Source organism: Leptopilina boulardi, unplaced genomic scaffold, assembly GCF_019393585.1.
Source record: "Leptopilina boulardi isolate dan_hultmark-lab unplaced genomic scaffold, ZJU_Lbou_2.1 LbouV2_204, whole genome shotgun sequence".
Classification (NCBI taxonomy): domain Eukaryota; kingdom Metazoa; phylum Arthropoda; class Insecta; order Hymenoptera; family Figitidae; genus Leptopilina; species Leptopilina boulardi.
In genome coordinates, this window is record NW_026137757.1 from 1,662,760 (window position 1) to 1,687,970 (window position 25,211).

The 25,211-nt window shown below is 28.2% G+C and overlaps 1 protein-coding gene across 1 annotated transcript; it reads left to right on the forward strand.

Annotated features, from left to right (window-relative positions):
- Positions 1-187: 187 nt before the first annotated feature.
- On the forward strand, positions 188-23,090 carry LOC127278489 (uncharacterized). Its single transcript, XM_051300224.1, has 3 exons — positions 188-490; positions 2,694-2,855; positions 20,133-23,090. The coding sequence occupies exons 1-3, from the start codon at positions 421-423 to the stop codon at positions 20,357-20,359; spliced, it is 459 nt and encodes a 152-aa protein (XP_051156181.1). The 5' UTR covers positions 188-420; the 3' UTR covers positions 20,360-23,090.
- The last annotated feature ends 2,121 nt before the right edge of the window (positions 23,091-25,211 follow it).

The window sequence follows — 25,211 nt, forward strand, 5'->3', positions numbered from 1 at the left end:
TACATTTTTTACGTATATTACGTTTTTGACGTATATTACGACGAAAACTCTGAGTTACATGTAACTGCGCAACCCTGTTCCCGAGTGTACACTTTATCAAAACTTGGACAAAAATCCCAATTCGGAAACGGCCTATGCATAGTGGCATTCGGTAAACAGTGTGAGTATGCCTTAATGTATTAGGGTGGCGTATAGGGCTTTCGTTGTAAAGGCGTGGCTTTACTGTGCAACCACATATCTGTGATATTCAATAGTTCACCCGTTTATCTATAATTATTATAATTTTGCAATTATTTTTTTAAATTTGTTTCTAAACATCAGTTTAGTTTTATGTGCAAATTTATTCTTTTGCACTAGTGATAAGAGAAAGACTATAATTTATTTTTCTTCTTGAATTTTTTTTTGTTATTTTTTACGAAAATGAATAACAAAACTATTATGTTTTCTCAAATTGTGTTGCTATTAATTTTTTCAAGTTTCATTGAACAAGGTAAATATTTTACTTAAATTTAAATTTGGAAAATGAACCTATAAAATTTCTTTATAAATTTAAAGTATAATTAATTTTATTTTCAAATATATTAACATGTAAATTTATCTTATTTAGACTGTATGTATGAAACAATTGTTTACAATAAATAATAATTTGTTTTATTGTTGACATGTTGAATACATAACCTATCTTTTAGTAGGATCCTATACTAATTTTATATTATCTATACCTAAAAAAGTTTTTTCTTAATTCTAAATGTGTTTTTTAATATTTTGTTGATTTATAAATTATTATGAAAAAATTAAACTGAATAATTTAAATAAACTTTTATTTATTAATAAGACACAATAATTTATTTTTATAATAAATAAATAATTTTTTGACCGATAAGCCTGTTTTATAAATCTCATTAATAAATTATTACGGTCATTAACTTCGTATATAAATTTTATTTATTAAATTCAGTTAATTAATTAAAATAAGTTTTTAAAAAATGTTTGTAAATATTAAAAACTCTTTTTGTTAGAATTGTTTATTTCAATGATTACGATCAAAATTATACTGCAAAAGTACTGTAAAGCATATAATTTAATAAGTTTGTCACCGCCATTCTTATACTACATTATGTGTTATAAATTTCTAATTTATTTCAATGTATTATATAAATTGGTGGTTTGTTTTTTTATGTAGGTGTTTTGAAGGATTTTTCATATTCTTTTTAATGTAAAAAATTGTTTTCAAATAATTTTTAATCCCTTTTTCATTGAAAAGCCCAGTTTTTTTCCAATAGAATATTTAAAAATTTAGCTTATAGAGTAACAGTTTTAAATTGACAAACATTTAATCATATTGTGTACGAGAATTGCTCAATTCTACCATAAGATAGATTTATTGTGTAATTAAAGCCATCTGTACGATGAATCATTACTTTAAATAATTGAATTAAATCGGTTAATGACGAAGCAACATAAGTCACAAAATTAAAATTTCTCATGAATCAATGAAAACTGTTTTTCTTATAATTATAAGAATTTCTATTCATTCTTCTTTTTGTATTATATTTTATTAACTTATAAGTTTAAAAATTTACTATGATTAATTTTCTTTTATTAAGGATGTTTATACCCGGGAATGTAGACCTCCAGGAAAATATTTATTAGACATATTAAAAATTTTAAACTTATAAAAATTATTTATTTACCTGTTATATATTTTACATATCCGTTTTTATATCGCATAAAATAATAAAAAATCTTTTAAACGTTAAACGAATATTTTTTTTGGAGGTCTGTATTAACGGGTATTAAATTCTTAATACACATTAGGTATAAAAAATTAATTGACACGATGCGCTTTAACCAGTCTCAATCCAAAAGTCTTTGCTCAGTAAAAATTTTTTTTTACCGTGAAAATATATGGAAAATACAAAATTTTCTCACAAAAATCAAAATAATCTGTAGATTATAGAATATTCCCATTGAATATTTTCGCCATTAAAAATACATTTATTTAAATAAAAATAGCGAATAGAAGTTTATTATTGTATTATAGTATCACCCCCGTGAAATTTTGAATTTTTTTGAAGAACCTGAGCAAACATAAAATCTTTCCCGAAACTTTTTTTCTGCCTACGCGCCAAAAAAAACAAATGAACTTATAATAATTTTGGTTGTCAACTCTCTGTATGTCAAATTAATTTTGACAAAACGAAATAATAATCGTCTCGTATTGTATGCGAGTGTGAATTAAGAAAATATTAGGACTAAAATTTTAGTGTTTTCGTTAATGAAAGCATCTCTTATTTCTTGCAAAAGCCTAATAAACTCACTTTTAAACGAATTTCATCACACTGTAAAAAGGAATAAGGGCACTTCTTATGTTTGCTCAGATTTGTGAAAAAAATCAAAATTTTACGGGGGTGATACTATAATACAATAATAAACTTCTATTCGCTATTTTCATTTAAATAAATGTATTTTTAATGGCGAAAATATTCAATGGGAACGTTATCAAAAAAGGCTTCACAGATAATTTGGATTTTTGTGAGAAAAGTTTCTATTTTCCATGTACCTTCTCGGGAAAAAAATTTTTTCTGAGCAAAAACTTTTGGGTTGAGTCTGGTTGAGGCGCACCGTGTTGAACTTCTCGATTGTGTTCTCTACAAGAATGTGTATATCAGCAGTTCACTTTGATTAAACAGGTGTGTCGATAAAATGCTGGTCTTGCAGATCGGATTCCGATCCTAAGTGTGCAGATCCATTTGATAATACTACTGTCCCGATAATAGACTGTAGTCAAGAAGCATCTCCCTTGCACTTGGAAGGTGTAAAATCTACACTATGTCGAAAAATTCGCCAAAAAGGTAACATTTTTAACATATTTTCTGTTTTATATGATTCATATTCTCAAAATTGTTTTATTCTCCACAAAAGTGATATTTTTTTATTTTGAACTATACAAAAAGCGACCGAGACGCCTGGTCCCGAGCTCGGACAGTTAGTGATTCCTGTCAGAAATTATGGGGTAAAATTTCTGTAGCGTGCTAACAATAAGTGGAAGAAAAAGTTGGTCAGATTAGAATGTAACTTGCACATAGTTTAGCCCTATGGGTGAGAACTTTAACCATGAAATATTGTTATGTTTTATCAAAAATTATAGGAGGGAGAGGGGGTTGAATTTTTCTTGAAAAATATAAACTGAATTTTTTATGAGTTAAAATTTTTAAACAATAAATAAGATGAACAAAATTTTGACCTAAAAGTTTTCGAAAAGTTTTTTCCTGCTATTTCGAATGGTGAAAACAAATTTTCCAAAACATTCAATATTTAATCATCTTTTTAATTTTTTTCAAAATCAGTTACTTTTTTAGGGTTCCGTACCCGAAGGGGGAACCCTATTAATGAGACTAGTGAAGCAAGGCATGTACCCCCCCCCCCTAGCGGCCACACGAATTTATCTAGAGGGCTGAAATTTGGTATACATATGTATTTTGGCGTGTATATTACAGGAAAAATATAGCGAATCTCATAGGAATTGATTATCATAGCGTTGTCAAGGAAAAACCATGAATTTTTACGAAAAATCCCTGAAAATGACTATGTACCCCCCCTCTGGTTGCCACATCTTTTTACATAGAGAGCTCAAATTTGGTACACTTATGTATTTTTACGTGAAAATTACAGGAAAAATATAGCGAACATGATTCGGATCAATTTACATAGCGTTGTCAAGGAAAAATCAAAAATTTTGAAAAAAAGCGTTTAATCCACCTAGCGCACACAGTATTTGACCAAGACAGTTCATATTTGGTATACTTACGTATTTTTGCGTGTAGATTACAGGAAAAATATAGCGAGCACGATTGGAGTTGATGATCATATTGTTTTTAAGGAAAACTCATATTTTTAGAAAAAATCACGGATTTTTCGAATAAAAAAAGAAGAAAATTTTATCCTAAGAGATCCAAATTTATACTTTTTTACGTATTTTTACGTATAGATTATAGAAAAAATATAGCGAGAACGATTCGGGTTTATTATCATAGCGTTTTCAAGGAAAAACTGATAATTTTCGTTTAAAAGCATGAATTTTCCTCAGAAACCGAAGAAAATTTTATCTAAAGAGTTTCAAATATACACTGCGACCCGAGTTTAGCGAAACTGACTTTAGCGAAATCTCGGAAACGGCAACAATAGGATGGTAATTAAGCGGTAAGCGTAAGATGCTCCGACTCGAGCAGGAGCGTAGAAGTAAGGCAACGCGGATCCTTCTAGTTGAAAATGAGTACCAAGCGGAGACGTTTGTCTGGGAGGTACAAGGTTCTTTAATCTTTAATTTTAAATAAAAAATTTGATAAATTATAAAAGCTTATTTATATACATGTATACAAATTTTATTTTTGTTTTCACTCCCAGCAAATTTATAAATTTACTTTATGAAAATCTTAATTTTAATATTTGCTCTCAATGTTATATTTGATGAAATTTATATTATTTAATTTCAAATAAATTTAAAATTTATAAGGCAAATGGTGAGTTTTTCCCCTTTCTTGTCTGATGTCAGTACAATTATTTGAATTTTTATTAAAAGTAATTTTAAGTATTACTTATTACTGTTTATAATTATAATAAAATCTAAAAATTAAAATATAATTATAATAATTATTGCAATAAAAATATTATGTATTATAAGATGAAGAATTTTCAAAAAAAGAGTTTAAGGATTTCGTATTTCAAGTTGTTCTTACGGCCCTGATTGCTGACGCCGATTTCGGGAAATCTCATTACTGAGTTTAGCGAACGACCCACCAAACCTGCCGCTAAACTCAGGTCGCAGTGTATACACTTTTACGTAATTTTGCGTGTAGATTACAAAAAAAATATAGCGAGAACGATTGAAGTTGATTATTATAGCGTTTTCAAGGAAAAACTGATAATTTTCGATAAAAATCATGATTTTTCACCAAAAAAATTTTTTAATTGAGTTTTTTCAAAACATACAATTTTTTTAAAAAGTGGACTTTTTCCTTAAGTTTTACAATTTTTGACCTAGAAAGATAAAATTTTCTTCCTTTTTTTGGGGCAAATTCTTGATTTTTTTTCAACTCCAATTGTGCTTGCTATATTTTTTTGTAGTGTTTTGCCATTCTTTATAATTTGCCATTTTCTATTTTTTACCATTTACTATTTTTATTATCTTTTGACATTTTTTATTTTTTGATATTTTTATTATTTTTACCCTATTAATATCGGTTTTTTTGAAATCGTGTACCCCCCCCCCTAGCGGCCACATAAATTTATCTGTAGGGCTGAAAATTAGTACACATATGTATTTTCGCGTGTAGATTACAGGAAAATTATAGCGAACTTGATTCGGATCAATTTACATAGCGTTGTCAAGGAAAAATCAAAAATTTCGAAAAAAATAATTTATTCTCCCTAGCGCACACAATATTCAACCCAGACAGATCATATTTAGTATACAAATGTATTTTTACGGGAAAAATACAGGGGAAAAAAAGCGGTCACGATTAGAGTTGATGATTAACTTTTTATCAAGTTTTTCAAGAAAAAATGACAATTTTAGGAAAAAAATGTATTTTTCCACCAAAAACGAACAAAATTTTATTTAAAGGAAATTAAATTTATATATTTTAACGTATTTTTACGTGTAGATTACAAAAAAAATATAGCGAGCATGATTGGAGTTGATTATCATAGCGTTGTCAAGGAAAAACCATGAATTTTTACGAAAAATACCTAAAAATGAGTATGTACCCCCCCTAGCGGCCACATCTTTTGACATAAAGAGCTCAAATTTGACACACTTACGTATTTTTACGTGAAAATTACAGGAAAATTATAGCGAACTTGATTCGGATCAATTTACATAGCGTTGTCAAGGAAAAATCAAAAATTTCGAAAAAAATGATTTATTCTCCCTAGCGCACACAATATTCAATCCAGACTGTTCATACTTGCTGTAAAACTCAATTTTTGCGTGAAAAATATAGGGAAAAAATGTAAGCGCGATTGGAGTTGATGATCAATTTTTATCAAATTTTTGAAGAAAAATGATAAATTTCAGAAAAAAATGTATTTTTCCGCAAAAAACGAAAAAAGTTTTTCTACAGTGATTCAAATTTATATATTTTGACGTATTTTTACGTGTAGATTACAAAAAAAATATAGCGAGGATGATTGGAGTTGATTTTTCTGGAATTAATAAACAAATTTTATTTTTTATTTTTTAGATAACTTTCGATTTTTCCTTGACAAGCAGCTACTAGCCTTATATCAATATCTTAAGTTTTATCTCTTTTTGACTTAGAAAGATAAAATTTAATATTCAATATATTTTTAAAATGTAAATACAATAAAAATATTGCGAGTTGAAATAAAATTATGTTTCTTATATTTTTTTAGTAAAATATTTTTTAAAAAATAAAATCGGACAAGTGCGAGTTACACTCGCACTGAAATCGAGGGTTCCGTACTCGAAGCGAACTTATTTGGTATAAAAACAAATGTTTGAAAAATATGTGTTGTATGACAACTAATATAAGTGATACGAAGAGGAACAATTTTCTTGAATTTTACAAAATTGTTCCTTTTTGTATCACTTGTATTAGTTGTCATACAACACATATTTTTTAAACATTTGTTTTTATACCAAATAAGTTCGCTTCGAGTACGGAACCCTCGATTTCAGTGCGAGTGTAACTCGCACTTGTCCGATTTTTTTAGTTTTATTAATTTATTTTCAAATTCATGCGTAGATTATGTTCTATGTTTATGTCTATGAATATGTCTATGTTTTCTATCTAGGCCTTCAAACTTTAAACCCCTCAAATTTTAGGTTTAAGGGTACGGAACCCTCGGTTTTAATGCGAGTGTAACTCGCACTTGTCTGATTTTCCTTTTTAAAATTTTTTTTTCTATAAAGCTTAAAATGTATATTTTCAGTACCAAAAATATGAAAATATCTTTTTTGTTTTCGAGATATTAATTAATTAACATTAAAAAAAATGAAATATTTTATAAATACATAATATAAAGTTATTACAATTCTGAAACTACCAATCGAAAGCTAATTCCGCACCAACTAGCCTAATATAAAATAAAGTATTTTTGTTTAATACATTTTTCATAAGCAAATGTAATGACAATCAACAATTATTATTATTACATATTATTATTGTCATTACAATTGTTTATAAAAAAATCTATTAAACAAAAATACTTCATATTAGACTCGTTGGATGCGGAATAAGGTCAGCTTTCGATTGGTAGCTTCAGAATTGCGATAATTTTATTTGTAAAATATTTCATTTTTTAACGATTGAGCTGAAGAACATAACGTTAATTGTTTAACGGTTACAAAAACCAATTTATTAAAGTTTGTTCAAATTTTAATCATTACCAATCGAAAGAGCATGAAAAAATGTGTCGGAATCCATGAGTTTTATTCCAAATTTGATGTCGGAAAGATATGAAAAATCAAAATTAATTTAACCTTTCTCAAACGTTAACGATTGCGTTATCGGGTGCTTATTAAATTTTGATTTTTCATATGTTTCCGACATCAAATTTGGAATAACACTCATGGATTCCGACACATTTTTTTATGCTCTTTCGATTGGTAATGATTAAAATTTGAACAAACTTTAATAAGCACCCGTTAACGCGATCGTTAACGTTTAAGAAGCCATAACTTCTTCAATATTTTGATTTTTCATATCTTTCCGACATCAAATTTGGAATAAAACTCATGGATTCCGACACATTTTTTTATGCTCTTTCCATTGGTAATGATTAAAATTTGAACAAACTTTAATAAGCACCCGTTAACGCGATCGTTAACGTTTAAGAAGCCATAACTTCTTCAATATTTTGATTTTTCATATCTTTCCGACATCAAATTTGGAATAAAACTCATGGATTCCGACACATTTTTTTAGGCTCTTTCCATTGGTAATGATTAAAATTTGAACAAACTTTAATTAACACCCGTTAACGCGATCGTTAACGTTTAAGAAGCCATAACTTCTTCAATATTTTGATTTTTCATATCTTTCCGACATCAAATTTGGAATAAAACTCATGGATTCCGACACATTTTTTCATGCTCTTTCGATTGGTAATAATTAAAATTTGAACAAACTTTAATAAGCACCCGTTAACGCGATCGTTAACGTTTAAGAAGCCATAACTTCTTCAATATTTTGATTTTTCATATCTTTCCGACATCAAATTTGGAATAAAACTCATGGATTCCGACACATTTTTTTAGGCTCTTTCCATTGGTAATGATTAAAATTTGAACAAACTTTAATTAACACCCGTTAATGCGATCGTTAACGTTTAAGAAGCCATAACTTCTTCAATATTTTGATTTTTCATATCTTTCCGACATCAAATTTGGGATAAAACTCATGGATTCCGACACATTTTTTCATGCTCTTTCGATTGGTAATAATTAAAATTTGAACAAACTTTAATAAGCACCCGTTAACGCGATCGTTAACATTTAAGAAGCCATAACTTCTTCAATATTTTGATTTTTCATATCTTTCCGACATCAAATTTGGAATAAAACTCATGGATTCCGACACATTTTTTCATGCTCTTTCGATTGGTAATGATTAAAATTTGAACAAACTTTAATAAGCACCCGTTAACGCGATCGTTAACGTTTAAGAAGCCATAACTTCTTCAATATTTTGATTTTTCATATCTTTCCGACATCAAATTTGGAATAAAACTCATGGATTCCGACACATTTTTTTAGGCTCTTTCCATTGGTAATGATTAAAATTTGAACAAACTTTAATTAACACCCGTTAACGCGATCGTTAACGTTTAAGAAGCCATAACTTCTTCAATATTTTGATTTTTCATATCTTTCCGACATCAAATTTGGAATAAAACTCATGGATTCCGACACATTTTTTCATGCTCTTTCGATTGGTAATAATTAAAATTTGAACAAACTTTAATAAGCACCCGTTAACGCGATCGTTAACGTTTAAGAAGCCATAACTTCTTCAATATTTTGATTTTTCATATCTTTCCGACATCAAATTTGGAATAAAACTCATGGATTCCGACACATTTTTTTAGGCTCTTTCCATTGGTAATGATTAAAATTTGAACAAACTTTAATTAACACCCGTTAATGCGATCGTTAACGTTTAAGAAGCCATAACTTCTTCAATATTTTGATTTTTCATATCTTTCCGACATCAAATTTGGGATAAAACTCATGGATTCCGACACATTTTTTCATGCTCTTTCGATTGGTAATAATTAAAATTTGAACAAACTTTAATAAGCACCCGTTAACGCGATCGTTAACATTTAAGAAGCCATAACTTCTTCAATATTTTGATTTTTCATATCTTTCCGACATCAAATTTGGAATAAAACTCATGGATTCCGACACATTTTTTCATGCTCTTTCGATTGGTAATGATTAAAATTTGAACAAACTTTAATAAGCACCCGTTAACGCGATCGTTAACGTTTAAGAAGCCATAACTTCTTCAATATTTTGATTTTTCATATCTTTCCGACATCAAATTTGGAATAAAACTCATGGATTCCGACACATTTTTTTAGGCTCTTTCCATTGGTAATGATTAAAATTTGAACAAACTTTAATTAACACCCGTTAACGCGATCGTTAACGTTTAAGAAGCCATAACTTGGTAATAATTAAAATTTGAACAAACTTTAATAAGCACCCGTTAACGCGATCGTTAACGTTTAAGAAGCCATAACTTCTTCAATATTTTGATTTTTCATATCTTTCCGACATCAAATTTGGAATAAAACTCATGGATTCCGACACATTTTTTTAGGCTCTTTCCATTGGTAATGATTAAAATTTGAACAAACTTTAATTAACACCCGTTAACGCGATCGTTAACGTTTAAGAAGCCATAACTTGGTAATAATTAAAATTTGAACAAACTTTAATAAGCACCCGTTAACGCGATCGTTAACGTTTAAGAAGCCATAACTTCTTCAATATTTTGATTTTTCATATCTTTCCGACATCAAATTTGGGATAAAACTCATGGATTCCGACACATTTTTTCATGCTCTTTCGATTGGTAATAATTAAAATTTGAACAAACTTTAATAAGCACCCGTTAACGCGATCGTTAACATTTAAGAAGCCATAACTTCTTCAATATTTTGATTTTTCATATCTTTCCGACATCAAATTTGGAATAAAACTCATGGATTCCGACACATTTTTTCATGCTCTTTCGATTGGTAATGATTAAAATTTGAACAAACTTTAATAAGCACCCGTTAACGCGATCGTTAACGTTTAAGAAGCCATAACTTCTTCAATATTTTGATTTTTCATATCTTTCCGACATCAAATTTGGAATAAAACTCATGGATTCCGACACATTTTTTTAGGCTCTTTCCATTGGTAATGATTAAAATTTGAACAAACTTTAATTAACACCCGTTAACGCGATCGTTAACGTTTAAGAAGCCATAACTTGGTAATAATTAAAATTTGAACAAACTTTAATAAGCACCCGTTAACGCGATCGTTAACGTTTAAGAAGCCATAACTTCTTCAATATTTTGATTTTTCATATCTTTCCGACATCAAATTTGGAATAAAACTCATGGATTCCGACACATTTTTTTAGGCTCTTTCCATTGGTAATGATTAAAATTTGAACAAACTTTAATTAACACCCGTTAATGCGATCGTTAACGTTTAAGAAGCCATAACTTCTTCAATATTTTGATTTTTCATATCTTTCCGACATCAAATTTGGAATAAAACTCATGGATTCCGACACATTTTTTCATGCTCTTTCGATTGGTAATAATTAAAATTTGAACAAACTTTAATAAGCACCCGTTAACGCGATCGTTAACGTTTAAGAAGCCATAACTTCTTCAATATTTTGATTTTTCATATCTTTCCGACATCAAATTTGGAATAAAACTCATGGATTCCGACACATTTTTTTAGGCTCTTTCCATTGGTAATGATTAAAATTTGAACAAACTTTAATTAACACCCGTTAACGCGATCGTTAACGTTTAAGAAGCCATAACTTCTTCAATATTTTGATTTTTCATATCTTTCCGACATCAAATTTGGAATAAAACTCATGGATTCCGACACATTTTTTCATGCTCTTTCGATTGGTAATAATTAAAATTTGAACAAACTTTAATAAGCACCCGTTAACGCGATCGTTAACGTTTAAGAAGCCATAACTTCTTCAATATTTTGATTTTTCATATCTTTCCGACATCAAATTTGGAATAAAACTCATGGATTCCGACACATTTTTTTAGGCTCTTTCCATTGGTAATGATTAAAATTTGAACAAACTTTAATTAACACCCGTTAATGCGATCGTTAACGTTTAAGAAGCCATACCTTCTTCAATATTTTGATTTTTCATATCTTTCCGACATCAAATTTGGGATAAAACTCATGGATTCCGACACATTTTTTCATGCTCTTTCGATTGGTAATAATTAAAATTTGAACAAACTTTAATAAGCACCCGTTAACGCGATCGTTAACATTTAAGAAGCCATAACTTCTTCAATATTTTGATTTTTCATATCTTTCCGACATCAAATTTGGAATAAAACTCATGGATTCCGACACATTTTTTCATGCTCTTTCGATTGGTAATGATTAAAATTTGAACAAACTTTAATAAGCACCCGTTAACGCGATCGTTAACGTTTAAGAAGCCATAACTTCTTCAATATTTTGATTTTTCATATCTTTCCGACATCAAATTTGGAATAAAACTCATGGATTCCGACACATTTTTTTAGGCTCTTTCCATTGGTAATGATTAAAATTTGAACAAACTTTAATTAACACCCGTTAACGCGATCGTTAACGTTTAAGAAGCCATAACTTCTTCAATATTTTGATTTTTCATATCTTTCCGACATCAAATTTGGGATAAAACTCATGGATTCCGACACATTTTTTCATGCTCTTTCGATTGGTAATAATTAAAATTTGAACAAACTTTAATAAGCACCCGTTAACGCGATCGTTAACATTTAAGAAGCCATAACTTCTTCAATATTTTGATTTTTCATATCTTTCCGACATCAAATTTGGAATAAAACTCATGGATTCCGACACATTTTTTCATGCTCTTTCGATTGGTAATGATTAAAATTTGAACAAACTTTAATAAGCACCCGTTAACGCGATCGTTAACGTTTAAGAAGCCATAACTTCTTCAATATTTTGATTTTTCATATCTTTCCGACATCAAATTTGGAATAAAACTCATGGATTCCGACACATTTTTTTAGGCTCTTTCCATTGGTAATGATTAAAATTTGAACAAACTTTAATTAACACCCGTTAACGCGATCGTTAACGTTTAAGAAGCCATAACTTGGTAATAATTAAAATTTGAACAAACTTTAATAAGCACCCGTTAACGCGATCGTTAACGTTTAAGAAGCCATAACTTCTTCAATATTTTGATTTTTCATATCTTTCCGACATCAAATTTGGAATAAAACTCATGGATTCCGACACATTTTTTTAGGCTCTTTCCATTGGTAATGATTAAAATTTGAACAAACTTTAATTAACACCCGTTAACGCGATCGTTAACGTTTAAGAAGCCATAACTTGGTAATAATTAAAATTTGAACAAACTTTAATAAGCACCCGTTAACGCGATCGTTAACGTTTAAGAAGCCATAACTTCTTCAATATTTTGATTTTTCATATCTTTCCGACATCAAATTTGGGATAAAACTCATGGATTCCGACACATTTTTTCATGCTCTTTCGATTGGTAATAATTAAAATTTGAACAAACTTTAATAAGCACCCGTTAACGCGATCGTTAACATTTAAGAAGCCATAACTTCTTCAATATTTTGATTTTTCATATCTTTCCGACATCAAATTTGGAATAAAACTCATGGATTCCGACACATTTTTTCATGCTCTTTCGATTGGTAATGATTAAAATTTGAACAAACTTTAATAAGCACCCGTTAACGCGATCGTTAACGTTTAAGAAGCCATAACTTCTTCAATATTTTGATTTTTCATATCTTTCCGACATCAAATTTGGAATAAAACTCATGGATTCCGACACATTTTTTTAGGCTCTTTCCATTGGTAATGATTAAAATTTGAACAAACTTTAATTAACACCCGTTAACGCGATCGTTAACGTTTAAGAAGCCATAACTTCTTCAATATTTTGATTTTTCATATCTTTCCGACATCAAATTTGGGATAAAACTCATGGATTCCGACACATTTTTTCATGCTCTTTCGATTGGTAATAATTAAAATTTGAACAAACTTTAATAAGCACCCGTTAACGCGATCGTTAACATTTAAGAAGCCATAACTTCTTCAATATTTTGATTTTTCATATCTTTCCGACATCAAATTTGGAATAAAACTCATGGATTCCGACACATTTTTTCATGCTCTTTCGATTGGTAATGATTAAAATTTGAACAAACTTTAATAAGCACCCGTTAACGCGATCGTTAACGTTTAAGAAGCCATAACTTCTTCAATATTTTGATTTTTCATATCTTTCCGACATCAAATTTGGAATAAAACTCATGGATTCCGACACATTTTTTTAGGCTCTTTCCATTGGTAATGATTAAAATTTGAACAAACTTTAATTAACACCCGTTAACGCGATCGTTAACGTTTAAGAAGCCATAACTTGGTAATAATTAAAATTTGAACAAACTTTAATAAGCACCCGTTAACGCGATCGTTAACGTTTAAGAAGCCATAACTTCTTCAATATTTTGATTTTTCATATCTTTCCGACATCAAATTTGGAATAAAACTCATGGATTCCGACACATTTTTTTAGGCTCTTTCCATTGGTAATGATTAAAATTTGAACAAACTTTAATTAACACCCGTTAACGCGATCGTTAACGTTTAAGAAGCCATAACTTGGTAATAATTAAAATTTGAACAAACTTTAATAAGCACCCGTTAACGCGATCGTTAACGTTTAAGAAGCCATAACTTCTTCAATATTTTGATTTTTCATATCTTTCCGACATCAAATTTGGGATAAAACTCATGGATTCCGACACATTTTTTCATGCTCTTTCGATTGGTAATAATTAAAATTTGAACAAACTTTAATAAGCACCCGTTAACGCGATCGTTAACATTTAAGAAGCCATAACTTCTTCAATATTTTGATTTTTCATATCTTTCCGACATCAAATTTGGAATAAAACTCATGGATTCCGACACATTTTTTCATGCTCTTTCGATTGGTAATGATTAAAATTTGAACAAACTTTAATAAGCACCCGTTAACGCGATCGTTAACGTTTAAGAAGCCATAACTTCTTCAATATTTTGATTTTTCATATCTTTCCGACATCAAATTTGGAATAAAACTCATGGATTCCGACACATTTTTTTAGGCTCTTTCCATTGGTAATGATTAAAATTTGAACAAACTTTAATTAACACCCGTTAACGCGATCGTTAACGTTTAAGAAGCCATAACTTCTTCAATATTTTGATTTTTCATATCTTTCCGACATCAAATTTGGGATAAAACTCATGGATTCCGACACATTTTTTCATGCTCTTTCGATTGGTAATAATTAAAATTTGAACAAACTTTAATAAGCACCCGTTAACGCGATCGTTAACATTTATTTAAGGTTAAATTAAATTTGATTTTTATTTTTCATAACTTTCCGACATCAAATTTGGAATAAAACTCATGGATTCCGACACATTTTTTCATGCTCTTTCGATTGGTAATGATTAAAATTTGAACAAACTTTAATAAATTGGTTTTTGTAACCGTTAAACAATTAACGTTATGTTCTTCAGCTCAATTTTTTAACGACATTAATTAATTACTAAATATCTCGAAAACAAGAAAAGGGATATTTTCATATTTAGTACGCTACAGGAATTTTACCCCATATATATATTTCTATATTCTATTCTATCTATCTTCTATCTATCTCTATCTCTATATAAGAAATCTCTAAAAGATAAACTCTCGATCTGTAGTAACTCCTATCCCATTGGACGATTGTCGCCGTGGCATTTGTTCCATTGGTCGAAATCTTATTCGTCATCTTAGTCTTGCAAATACGTTAAACTGACACGTTCTGTCTGTATACAGATATAATTTCACACATAAGAAATAAAAGTAGTATGCGTGACAGTCATCTTCGTAATTCATATAAGTTTCAATTTTTAGTCGTTCAAACCGTATAAAGAATTTTTTGCTCTCTTTTCATTTCTAAAAATTTTAGAACTTAAAATTTTAAATGAATTATATTAGATTTACATTGAAATTAAAACTGTGTAATTTAAATAATTACAATTGCATTTTTTAGTCGTTTAGATGCTCCCTTTTTGTTACTGTAAAATTTTTAATTTGAAAAATCAAATGATTTAAATTGGGTTAGCATTGAAATTCAAAATATGAAAATTAAATAAGGTAACCAACTAATGAAATTATTTACCATTTTATATTTTCATCGTTTAATTGTAGGCATTATAAGTTTTTTCATTTAATTTCAAACTTTTTAAATTTTCTGAAATTTAGAATATATGCTTGGCATCTATTTAAGAATACTTTATACTTAAATTCAGTATGTAATACTCTTAAAATTGGAATATATTCTTCGTACTTAGTATATATTCTAAATGCTAAGAATATATACTGAATACTAAGAATATATTCTAATTTTAAGAATATCACATACTGAAATTAAGTATAAAATATTCTAAAATAGGTGCCAAGTATATACACTAAATTTTAGAATACTTTTTTTCGGTGCATAGAAGTATGTTCTTACCGACATATGGAAATTTAAAAAGTATGGACCACAGGCGACTTAATACTAAAGATTTAATTGTTTAGCAGATCAAGAAATCTAAAAATCATTTTTAAAAATGTGGAAGTCAAATACGTAGTTGACATTATAATTGTTCGATCAGTTCAATATTTAAAGTTTAGATTGCGTAGAAGGTGATGCAGTCAGAAATTCATTTTTTATAATAGTAAAATTTAATAGTTATCAAAAATCCAGTCTTTAATTGTTTATGAGATAATGTACATAGACAAAATTAAATTGTTTGCATATAGTTAAATATTCGACACGTCAGTTGTTTAAATAGTTTAGAAGTCATACTTTTAATTATCTCAAAGATCAAGTACGGTCAGAAATTCATATTTAAACATAGTTTAACAAAATTTTTTCACAAAATATTTGCAAAAATTCAAATTTAACGATATCTTAGTTTGTCCATACAATGAAGGAATACTACGTAGGAAGGTCTACTATAGGTCAAAATTTAGGGCTTTTTTAAGACTCTTCAATGCTCTATTGCCGAATTTAATGCAAGCATAATTTTGCAAAATAATTGTAAAATTCAATTTTTACGTTATATCAGTTTGATCAAAAAACGAAAGAACACTCGTAGGAAGGACTACTAGTTGTCAAAATTTATGGCTTTTTTAAGGCTCTTAAATTCTCTTATGCTAAATTGAATGCCGGCATAATTTCGCAAAATAATTGCAACATTTCAAAATTAACCATATCTTCGTTTGTTCACACAATGAAGAAATACTCGTAGGAAGGTCTTCTATGTGTCAAAATTTAGGGCTTTTTAAAGGCTCTTTAATGCTTTATTGCCGAATTTAATGCCGGCATAATTTCGCGAAATAACTGAAAAAATTCAAATTTAACGCTTCCTTAGCAAGTTTAAACAATTTTTTTTAAAAAAATAAGCACTTAAGAATTACTTGCTAATTTATGGTTTGTAAATAGCACTGTATTGGATGTTTAAAAATGATCTACCAATTCTAAAAACTACCCCTGAGTAGTTCAAAATTTTATTTTTGATTTTTTTTATAGAAAATAACGATTTTTTTATAGGGTCAGCCGGGGTAAATCCGAACGCTAATTATTTCAGCTTAATTAAAATTTTAAAAAATAAGTTAAACATGAGAATTTTTACCTCAGATCCTCTTCAAGAGATTCTAAGTATTATCCCATTTTTTGTTTGTTAATTAGCAACAGCATAAACAAAGATAACGAGTATTGCAAAAAAGATTGAAAATCAAAGATGACACTCTTTCAGTATTTTGTCTCGTATTTGAAGAAAAAGAAGCTAAAAATTCATTTTATTATTTATAATTGTTTGTTATGAATAGTAGAACAGAAACTATTTTTGATTTTTGTCTTCTGTAAAATTTTATTAATAATATCAGACCATTCGTATTTACCCCGGAAAATTGGAAAACCGGGGTAAATCCGAACGGTATTTTCAATAATTTTTTTTTATATCAGAGCCACACAAAATTGTTTTTATTAGATTACACTATTATTTTAACATTATAAAAGTACAGAGAAAAAAAATTTCTTTCTATATGTATCCTCGTTAGTAATTAATAAGCAGAAACTTAATCTCTGTTCTCTCGAAGGAGTGTTCCACTTTTTTGCCAAATGGTTTGTTGAAAAAAGTTTTTCAGGATCTTAATAAAATTTGGTATTCTAGGGTTTTTGGGGTCGCTGATTACCAATTTGAAGTCAGTTTTTCAAAATTCAAAATGGCGGACGAGAATTAAAAAATTCATTGGATTCGCTCGAAAATTGTTACTCGGGGGGTTTCAGGGTCGCTGATTACGAATTTGGAGTTAGCAAATTTGATCATTTTTAAAAATAAGTTTTAGGAAAGTCCGCCATATTGAATTTGAAAAATTTGACTTTTATTTTTGTATTTGCATTCAATCACTCCAAAATATTTTCTGTACCAAGTTTTGCAAAAATCCGTTATGATTTGATAAAGTTATTGAAGGTTTTAATTGTGTAATGCATTTAAATTTTTAACCTGTTTGATTTTTGTATTTATATATGATGCATTATTACATAATAGGTTTATTATCGTATTTTTTTTGAGTTTTTATATAAGTTTAACAATTGCAATACTTTAAATTTATTTTCCCTAAGATTTTTCTGAAATACAGTGGCGTTCGTATTTACCCCGGTATTTTAGGAAAGTTGCAAAGTATCGAGGTAAATACCTAAAGTAGTCACGTGTTAAACAGTTTGATTTGTGTTCAAATAACACAGCAAATGTTAATTTTTGTTGTAAAATACATCTACAAACGTGTATATCTAAAATTCGCAAAGACATTTGTAGTTACTGATCTTTTGATTTAAATTTGATTCAAGCTCACCGTGTAAGATATATTGATCTATATATGTGGCACTCCACGTGAAAAAAATAGTTTTTTGTTTTGAAAATATATTTGATCAAATCAATTATTCTACTTGATTCATTAAAATCTTTCTAATACTGGTTCAAGTAAATTAAGATTTAAATTAAAATATTTTTTATATTGTATACAGAACATATGTTCTAGATTCAAGAAAATATGAAATTCAAACAAGAAGTTAATCATCTTATGGAGAATGTAAATATCTTAATTGAAGAAAATATTTTTTCCAACTTTTGATTTGTCCAGACAGATTTAAAAAAATTACGATTTGCAAACTGTAGTACTGACGGATTATGAATATTAAAATAAAAATATGTAATTACAAGATGTTATGAACGTATATTTTTAAGTTTTTAAGGGGGGAACACCAGTTGTAACTCAAAAAATAATGCTTTTTTCAAGAATATTTTCCAAAAGAACAATGAATCTTTTTAAAGAATACTATTTATTAGTTAAAAGTACATGTAAAAAGCTGTAATTTAAAAGAAAAAAAAAATTTTTTTAACAAAAACTTTTGGAGATATGAGCCATTGAAGTGGCGTCTTAAGAAAAAAGGCGAATTGCGGTGACCAGCATTCTGCAAGTATACTTCGTCTGAAATACAAAAATGAAATTGATTTACATTTATTATAAGATTATCTAGTTCGTGATCGAAGGATTTAAAAAAAAAAAAAAATTTGACAAAATGACGACCTGTCAAAGTCAAAAGTATGATTTTCGTTAAAAAAATACGGTCGATTTTCAGCTATATAAAAAAAAGTTTTGATTAAAAAAAAAAATCCTTCGATCACGAACTAGACTTATATGTGTAAATGAAGCACACTAAATTTTAAATAAATCGGTTTAATGGTATTCGAGTAATCGTGGTCACCGACTTGGAAAATGTCATTTTGAGAAAAACGCATTAAAAGTTTCAACTTACTTTTTTTTGTTCAGAAGAAATTTTGTTTCTAAGTTACAAAGAGTCATCGATTCCTGGACCATATAATAACTCTTCCGCAGTGGTTGCCGTTTCTAAATCATAGGAAAAGGCCATCTGTCGTTAGGGTCAGGTATGGCTGGCCACCTTGTATGAAGCCACGGGACGCGCCGCTGCAGTGTTCTGTATATCTCATTTATTTTTCACCGGATCTTCTTTGAAATTTACAGACACATTTCTAAATATGTATACTTTAAGAAAATGCACCAAAAAAAAAATCGATTTTTCGAAAGTTACAACTGGTGTTCCCCCCTTAACTAATAAATACACAAAAATTTGAGAAAACGTAAACTTGAGAAATAAATAATTTAATCTAATGCCACCCTGAACGTCTGAAAATTAAACGGTATTTCAAAAATAAATTTTGACAAAACTATTAAAAATACAACATTTTAAAAATTAAAAAATATTCAAAATGGCGGAGATATGGCGTTTTTTTGAAAATACATTTTTCAGAGTGGTGTACATGTTTTCTCAGAAACTACTCAACCGATTCTCTTGAAAATTTGTATACAATTTCTCAATAACATTCTCTATGGCACCAAGTAGCCGTTTTTGAAAAAAAAATTTTTGAGCAAATGGGAGTACACCGCTCCGAAAAATGTATTTTCGAAAAAACGCCATATCTCCGTCATTTTTGAATATTTTTTAATTTAAAAAAATTTTTTAAAGTTAAATACATGTATTTTTAAACTACAATTATTAAAAAGTTGTATTTTTAATAGTTTTGTCAAAATTTATTTTTGAAATAGCGTTTAATTTTCAGGCGTTCAGGGTGGCGTAACCCCTTGAGCAAAGAAATATCTGATTTAAATCTTTTGCTTTTGGCTTTTTATACATTCATAACTTTATGTTTCTAGTAAATGGTGAATGGCGATATTTCCGTAACTGCGCTTTTTTGGGCGAGCCAGGAATTGAAGGCGATGAAAGATTTTGTTTAATGAGAACTGGTACTTACAACGTGTTTATGGAATATTGTACATGCAATAGTAAGGATGGTTGTAATACTGCATCTTCCACCCAAGTACATTGGATCACCTTTCTTTTTATGACATGTGTTTTTGCCATTGGATTTCTTTCATTCTAAAATTGTTAACCGTTTGTATATATATGTTGTATATATTGTATATATTGAAACTATGCTATTTAGACTTATATTCTTTTTATTACATGGCTTTTATTTTACTTTTATTTTTACTTTTGGTACATTTTAAATTTTGTCCAAGAACACAAATATTTTATAGTTACGTTTATCCTAGAAAACTAAGTTTAAGTTTAAGATTAAACATTTAAATAAAATAAAATTTAAATTAAAGTAAGCACGAGATAACATTTAAATAAAATAAATTACATGACACTATTTTTTTTAAAAAGAAAAAATGCTTCCACTAGTGTGATCATTTTATAAGCGAGACCAAGAGATATAAAAGATGACATATATTTACATTAAAACAGATTTTAAATCTTATTCCAATTTATGCAAATTAATAGAAAATAATATAAAAAAAGGCTGAACATATTTTTATATTGCGTGTTCGTAATCAATATTTTCAACTATATGATGATCAAATTTTTACTAGTACCTTTTTTATTGTACTTAGATGTTCAATTTCAAATGAACAATTTTCAGAAAGAGTGATTTCATTCAATAATAAAATACTCACAAAGAAATAAAAAAAATATGTATTTATAATATTTTCAAATTGACAGCAAAAACGCTTGCTAACAGTTATAACGATAAGGAAATATTTTATTTGAAAAATTTAATTTTTTAAATTGCGTACTTATTTCGAGTTTATATAAATGGAATTTTTAATCAAAGTAAAAATGTTGTAAACATAACCTATAATTCGTTTGCTTCCTAAGTACCTTTCTTTGAAGCGTGCTCCATATTAACACAATTAAAGCATTACAAAATTTTGATCTATTGGTTATTCGACATAATGATTCATCTGTTAATATAAAAATTTAGTTAAAATAATAAAGTGCAACTCTTTCTTATTTACAAATAAATTTTATTGTTAGTCGAATAAAATACTTAAAAGTGTTTTGTTTAAGTAGTCAAAAAGGAGAGAATGTCAATGTGAAGTTGCTTATTTTATTTTTCATTATCAAAATTTTATCAAATATAATGTTAACTTGTGATTAACAAAATAAATTTTGATCTAATTTTACGTTTATTAATTGTAAATTAATAATTTAGTAAAATTTTCAATTTCAAATTGAGACTATCCTTAATTCAGAAGTTTTCTGAAATATATTGTTAGGCTGTGTTCATAAATTACGTCACGTTGTTTTTGTTCTTTCAGACCTCCCTGCCCCTTCTTTTTACGTTAACGCCGTTTTTTCCTCTGGTTGTCGCAAATTTCTTGACCCCCCCCCTCTCCCTTCAAGCGTTACGTAATTTATAGATGCAGCCTTTTATTATGCAAAAAGAGATTTTTTAATATTATTAAAATTAAGTAGTATAAGGAAAATTCACTCTAATAAGACAAGTATGACCGGGTCTGAGAAAACTGTGCTGTCGACCAAAATCAACTTTTCGAGAAAAACGCGTTTAAAGTATTTTTAAGACCTTAAACTATAAGAAACCGTCTAATTTTTTTTTTTTTTTTTTGATAACACCGTTTTCTCAGATCCAGTCACAAGTGTGCCTAATTTTAAGGCTTTCATTAAAGAAATTTTCAATAATTGATTTTGATGTCCTGTTTGAGAAAACTTGTAAACTTTTAGTTTTTCAAAATGTATACTGCATTTACAGTTAGCAGAATTTGAAGGTTTAGAAGTAGTTAAGGAGTCTTGTAAATTTTTTACACCTTAAATTGAAGGTTTTTTGGGATTTTTTTTCTCAAAAGTTTCAAAATATAATAAGTTAAATCTTTTAACATGTTTTTATGTATCTCTAGAACATTCACCATGTCTCGAAAACTGATTGACCAATTTCAAAAATTCTTGTTGCATTCTCTTCAATGGTAGTTTCTTTAGCGAGTGAACCTAAAAACATGGCAAACTTTTGAGATTAAAAAATTTCCGCAGAAGAGAATGCAACAAGATTTTTTGAAATGGGTCAATCGGTTTTCGAGTTATGGTGGCAGCCAAATTTTAATACAATTTTAAAGTGTGTCCTCTATAGAAGGAAAATATTAATATTTTCTAAGATCATAACTTAATTTTTTTATTGTCCTAGATATTCAAAAACACATGTTAAAAGATTTAATTTATTGTATTTTGAAACTTTTGTGAAAATAAAATTTAATAAAACCTTTAATTTATGGTTTCAAAAATTTACAAGACCCCTCAATGATACTTTTTACTTCGATTATTATTTTAAACATTTTTCTTTGTAATATCGAAATTATTAGAAATGTCTTCCAAAATTGTAACTTTAAACTAATTCTAACTTTAAACCTCTTCCTGTACCACGTATTTTAAGTAGTGTCAGCATTTACTTATTGAAATTACATTCTGTTAATGCCTGATAAATTAGCACAGAATGCTTACAGAATCAACCACTTGAGTGATCTTTATTATACAATATAGTTTCACTTCGGTTGTCGTTATTAAGCATGTTATGCGAAGCATACCTTACGCACATGTGTAACTGAAAAGCAAATCTTTAATTATTTTTGAAGATATTTTAATATTCCTCTAAAGATTAATTAAGACTGTTTATGCCGTCCATAAAAACGAACACTTAAAGTTAATGTAACTAATATAGGTTTACCAATTTTCATATTTTTCTATTACGTTAAATGTAACAATAAATTGTATATTTATTATTGCAAGCATTAGCACAATTCAATAAAATTTTCTAATTATGTATGATTATTTTATTCACATAACCTCATATAATACGAATACAATGTATAGTGTCTAGTTTTTAAATTTTAGTTGTGTCAATATTATCTTTATTAAAACGAAAATATTTTTGAAAATTAAGTATTTTGTCAACGGAAGTAATTATTTTTTTTCCAGCAAAGGTAAGTGTGTGTTTACCGACAGGTAAAAATTTATGATAAAAAATTGTTCGACAATTAAAAATTTTTAATATTTATTTGGTTTTTGTCTTCAATGGACCCTAACGTATATGTATGAAAAATTTCAATGAAATTAATTAAGATTTGACAAAGATACGACGATTTATGTTTAAAAATTGAATGAAATTTAAAAATTAAAATTTATAATGTTTTTTTAATTATTAAATAAACTATTCGTTTGACAAGAAAAATCCAAAGGAAAAAAGATGCGCCTCTTTATTTCCTACAAGGTAGTTCTTTTCAAAAATCAAAATTTCGAATTTTAATTTTATTTGCATATTTGGGTGTTTGACTGTCAACATAACAGCCATCCGATCGCTCGTCGAATTCTTCTTCCTGGCCACTCAATTGAGTCCCTCTTAAAATATTATCCATAAACCTTTAGCTTTTAGGATTTCAAATAAATCTTAAAATTTTCGTAAAAAGTTAAAAAAATTAACTACTAATTTTTTTATTTTTCTATTTTTTAGGGAAATTTTTGGATATCTGGAACCCTGAACAATTAAACCTTCCAAATATCTTATTTTCATGTCGATATTAACTATTTTTTTCACATGAAATAATTGTTGAAATTATTTATTAACATTTATTAATAATAATGTAAACTTATACTAAGCATACAGTAAGTTTACAGGCGGCTTACAGTAAGTTTATTGTAAGCTCAACTGTAAGCTAACTGCAATCTTACACTGTAGCTTACGGTAGAGCGGACATTTGTAATTCACCTTAACCTCACCTGAAGTTTACGCTGTAAGCTAACGAATCTTAGGTTTAAATTCAAGGGAAAGTTACACCAAGGTATTGTAATTTAAGGGGTTTCAACTCCTATTTTTTCTAAAACGTAACGTTATGGGAAGTTTTTGACCCCGGACCCGTGTTCATTACGAAAAATTCATTCTGAAACACTATGTTCCATTTTATTTGTAGAAAAAACATTGAGATTTTCAGGGCAGAGGTGTCAGTAGCAAGCACTATTAGCAATAAGTGATAGACTGTTTCCGAATTGGGATTTTTAGGCGTATTTTTGATAAAGTAAATCTTAATTTTAGTGCAATAGTTATTTTTGAATACATAACGTCTTCAAGGTCATTGTTAAATTACTACATTTTTGTATAGAAAACTTTAGGGTACGGTCACACTATCTCATGCATGCAGAAAAATTTGGCTGGTCACACTTCAACGAAATCTAGTGAATGTTTAGTAACTTTCTAGTTACAAACGAAATTTTTGGAAAATTACTAGAAAGTTACTAAACATTCACTAGATTTCGTTGAAGTGTGACCGGACAAATTTTTCTACATACATGCACAGTGCATGCATGAGATAGTGTGACCGTACCCTTAAACATGTTATTTTAAAACGTGTTTTGCGCGCGCAGTGCAATGCAGCTCAGACAATTTTTAACCGATTATCATGAAACTTAACAAACAAACATCTTCTATAACGTACTCAAAGAAAGAAGAAAAAAATGGATATCAGCTGTTCGCAGAGTTTAATTAATTATTTAATTTAATTCATGTATTATTCTGATAATTATAAATAATAATATAAATTAATTAAAATAATTAATATCAATAATAATTATTATTTAATTAAAAAACAAAATCCCTATTTTTCACAAATGACGTAAGTTTCTTCCTTTAAAAGGTAATATTTGCGAGTTTATTTTTTTAAGTTGTTATTTACATTCCCAGGATTAATTTTGTGCAGGAGAAAAAATTTAAATAAGCGCATGAAACTGACTGTCCCCATTTCCCAAGATTCAGAAAATTTCATAAAACTTGGTGTAAATGGGGACAGCATAGTTTCTAAGAAAGGTTTAAGAAAAAAGTTTCCTTAAGTATATTACTGTATTAAGGGATGAAAAAACTTCAAAAAAATTGTAGTTAATAATTATTTATG

Excerpts from the sequence above, each read along its gene's own strand:
- LOC127278489 (XM_051300224.1), top strand. The coding sequence starts at position 421 with ATGAATAACAAAACTATTATGTTTTCTCAAATTGTGTTGCTATTAATT. Across the intron at positions 491-2,693 it reads TTCAAGTTTCATTGAACAAG|GTGTGTCGATAAAATGCTGG; the intron begins GTAAATATTTTA and ends TTGATTAAACAG. Across the intron at positions 2,856-20,132 it reads TCGAAAAATTCGCCAAAAAG|TAAATGGTGAATGGCGATAT; the intron begins GTAACATTTTTA and ends TTATGTTTCTAG.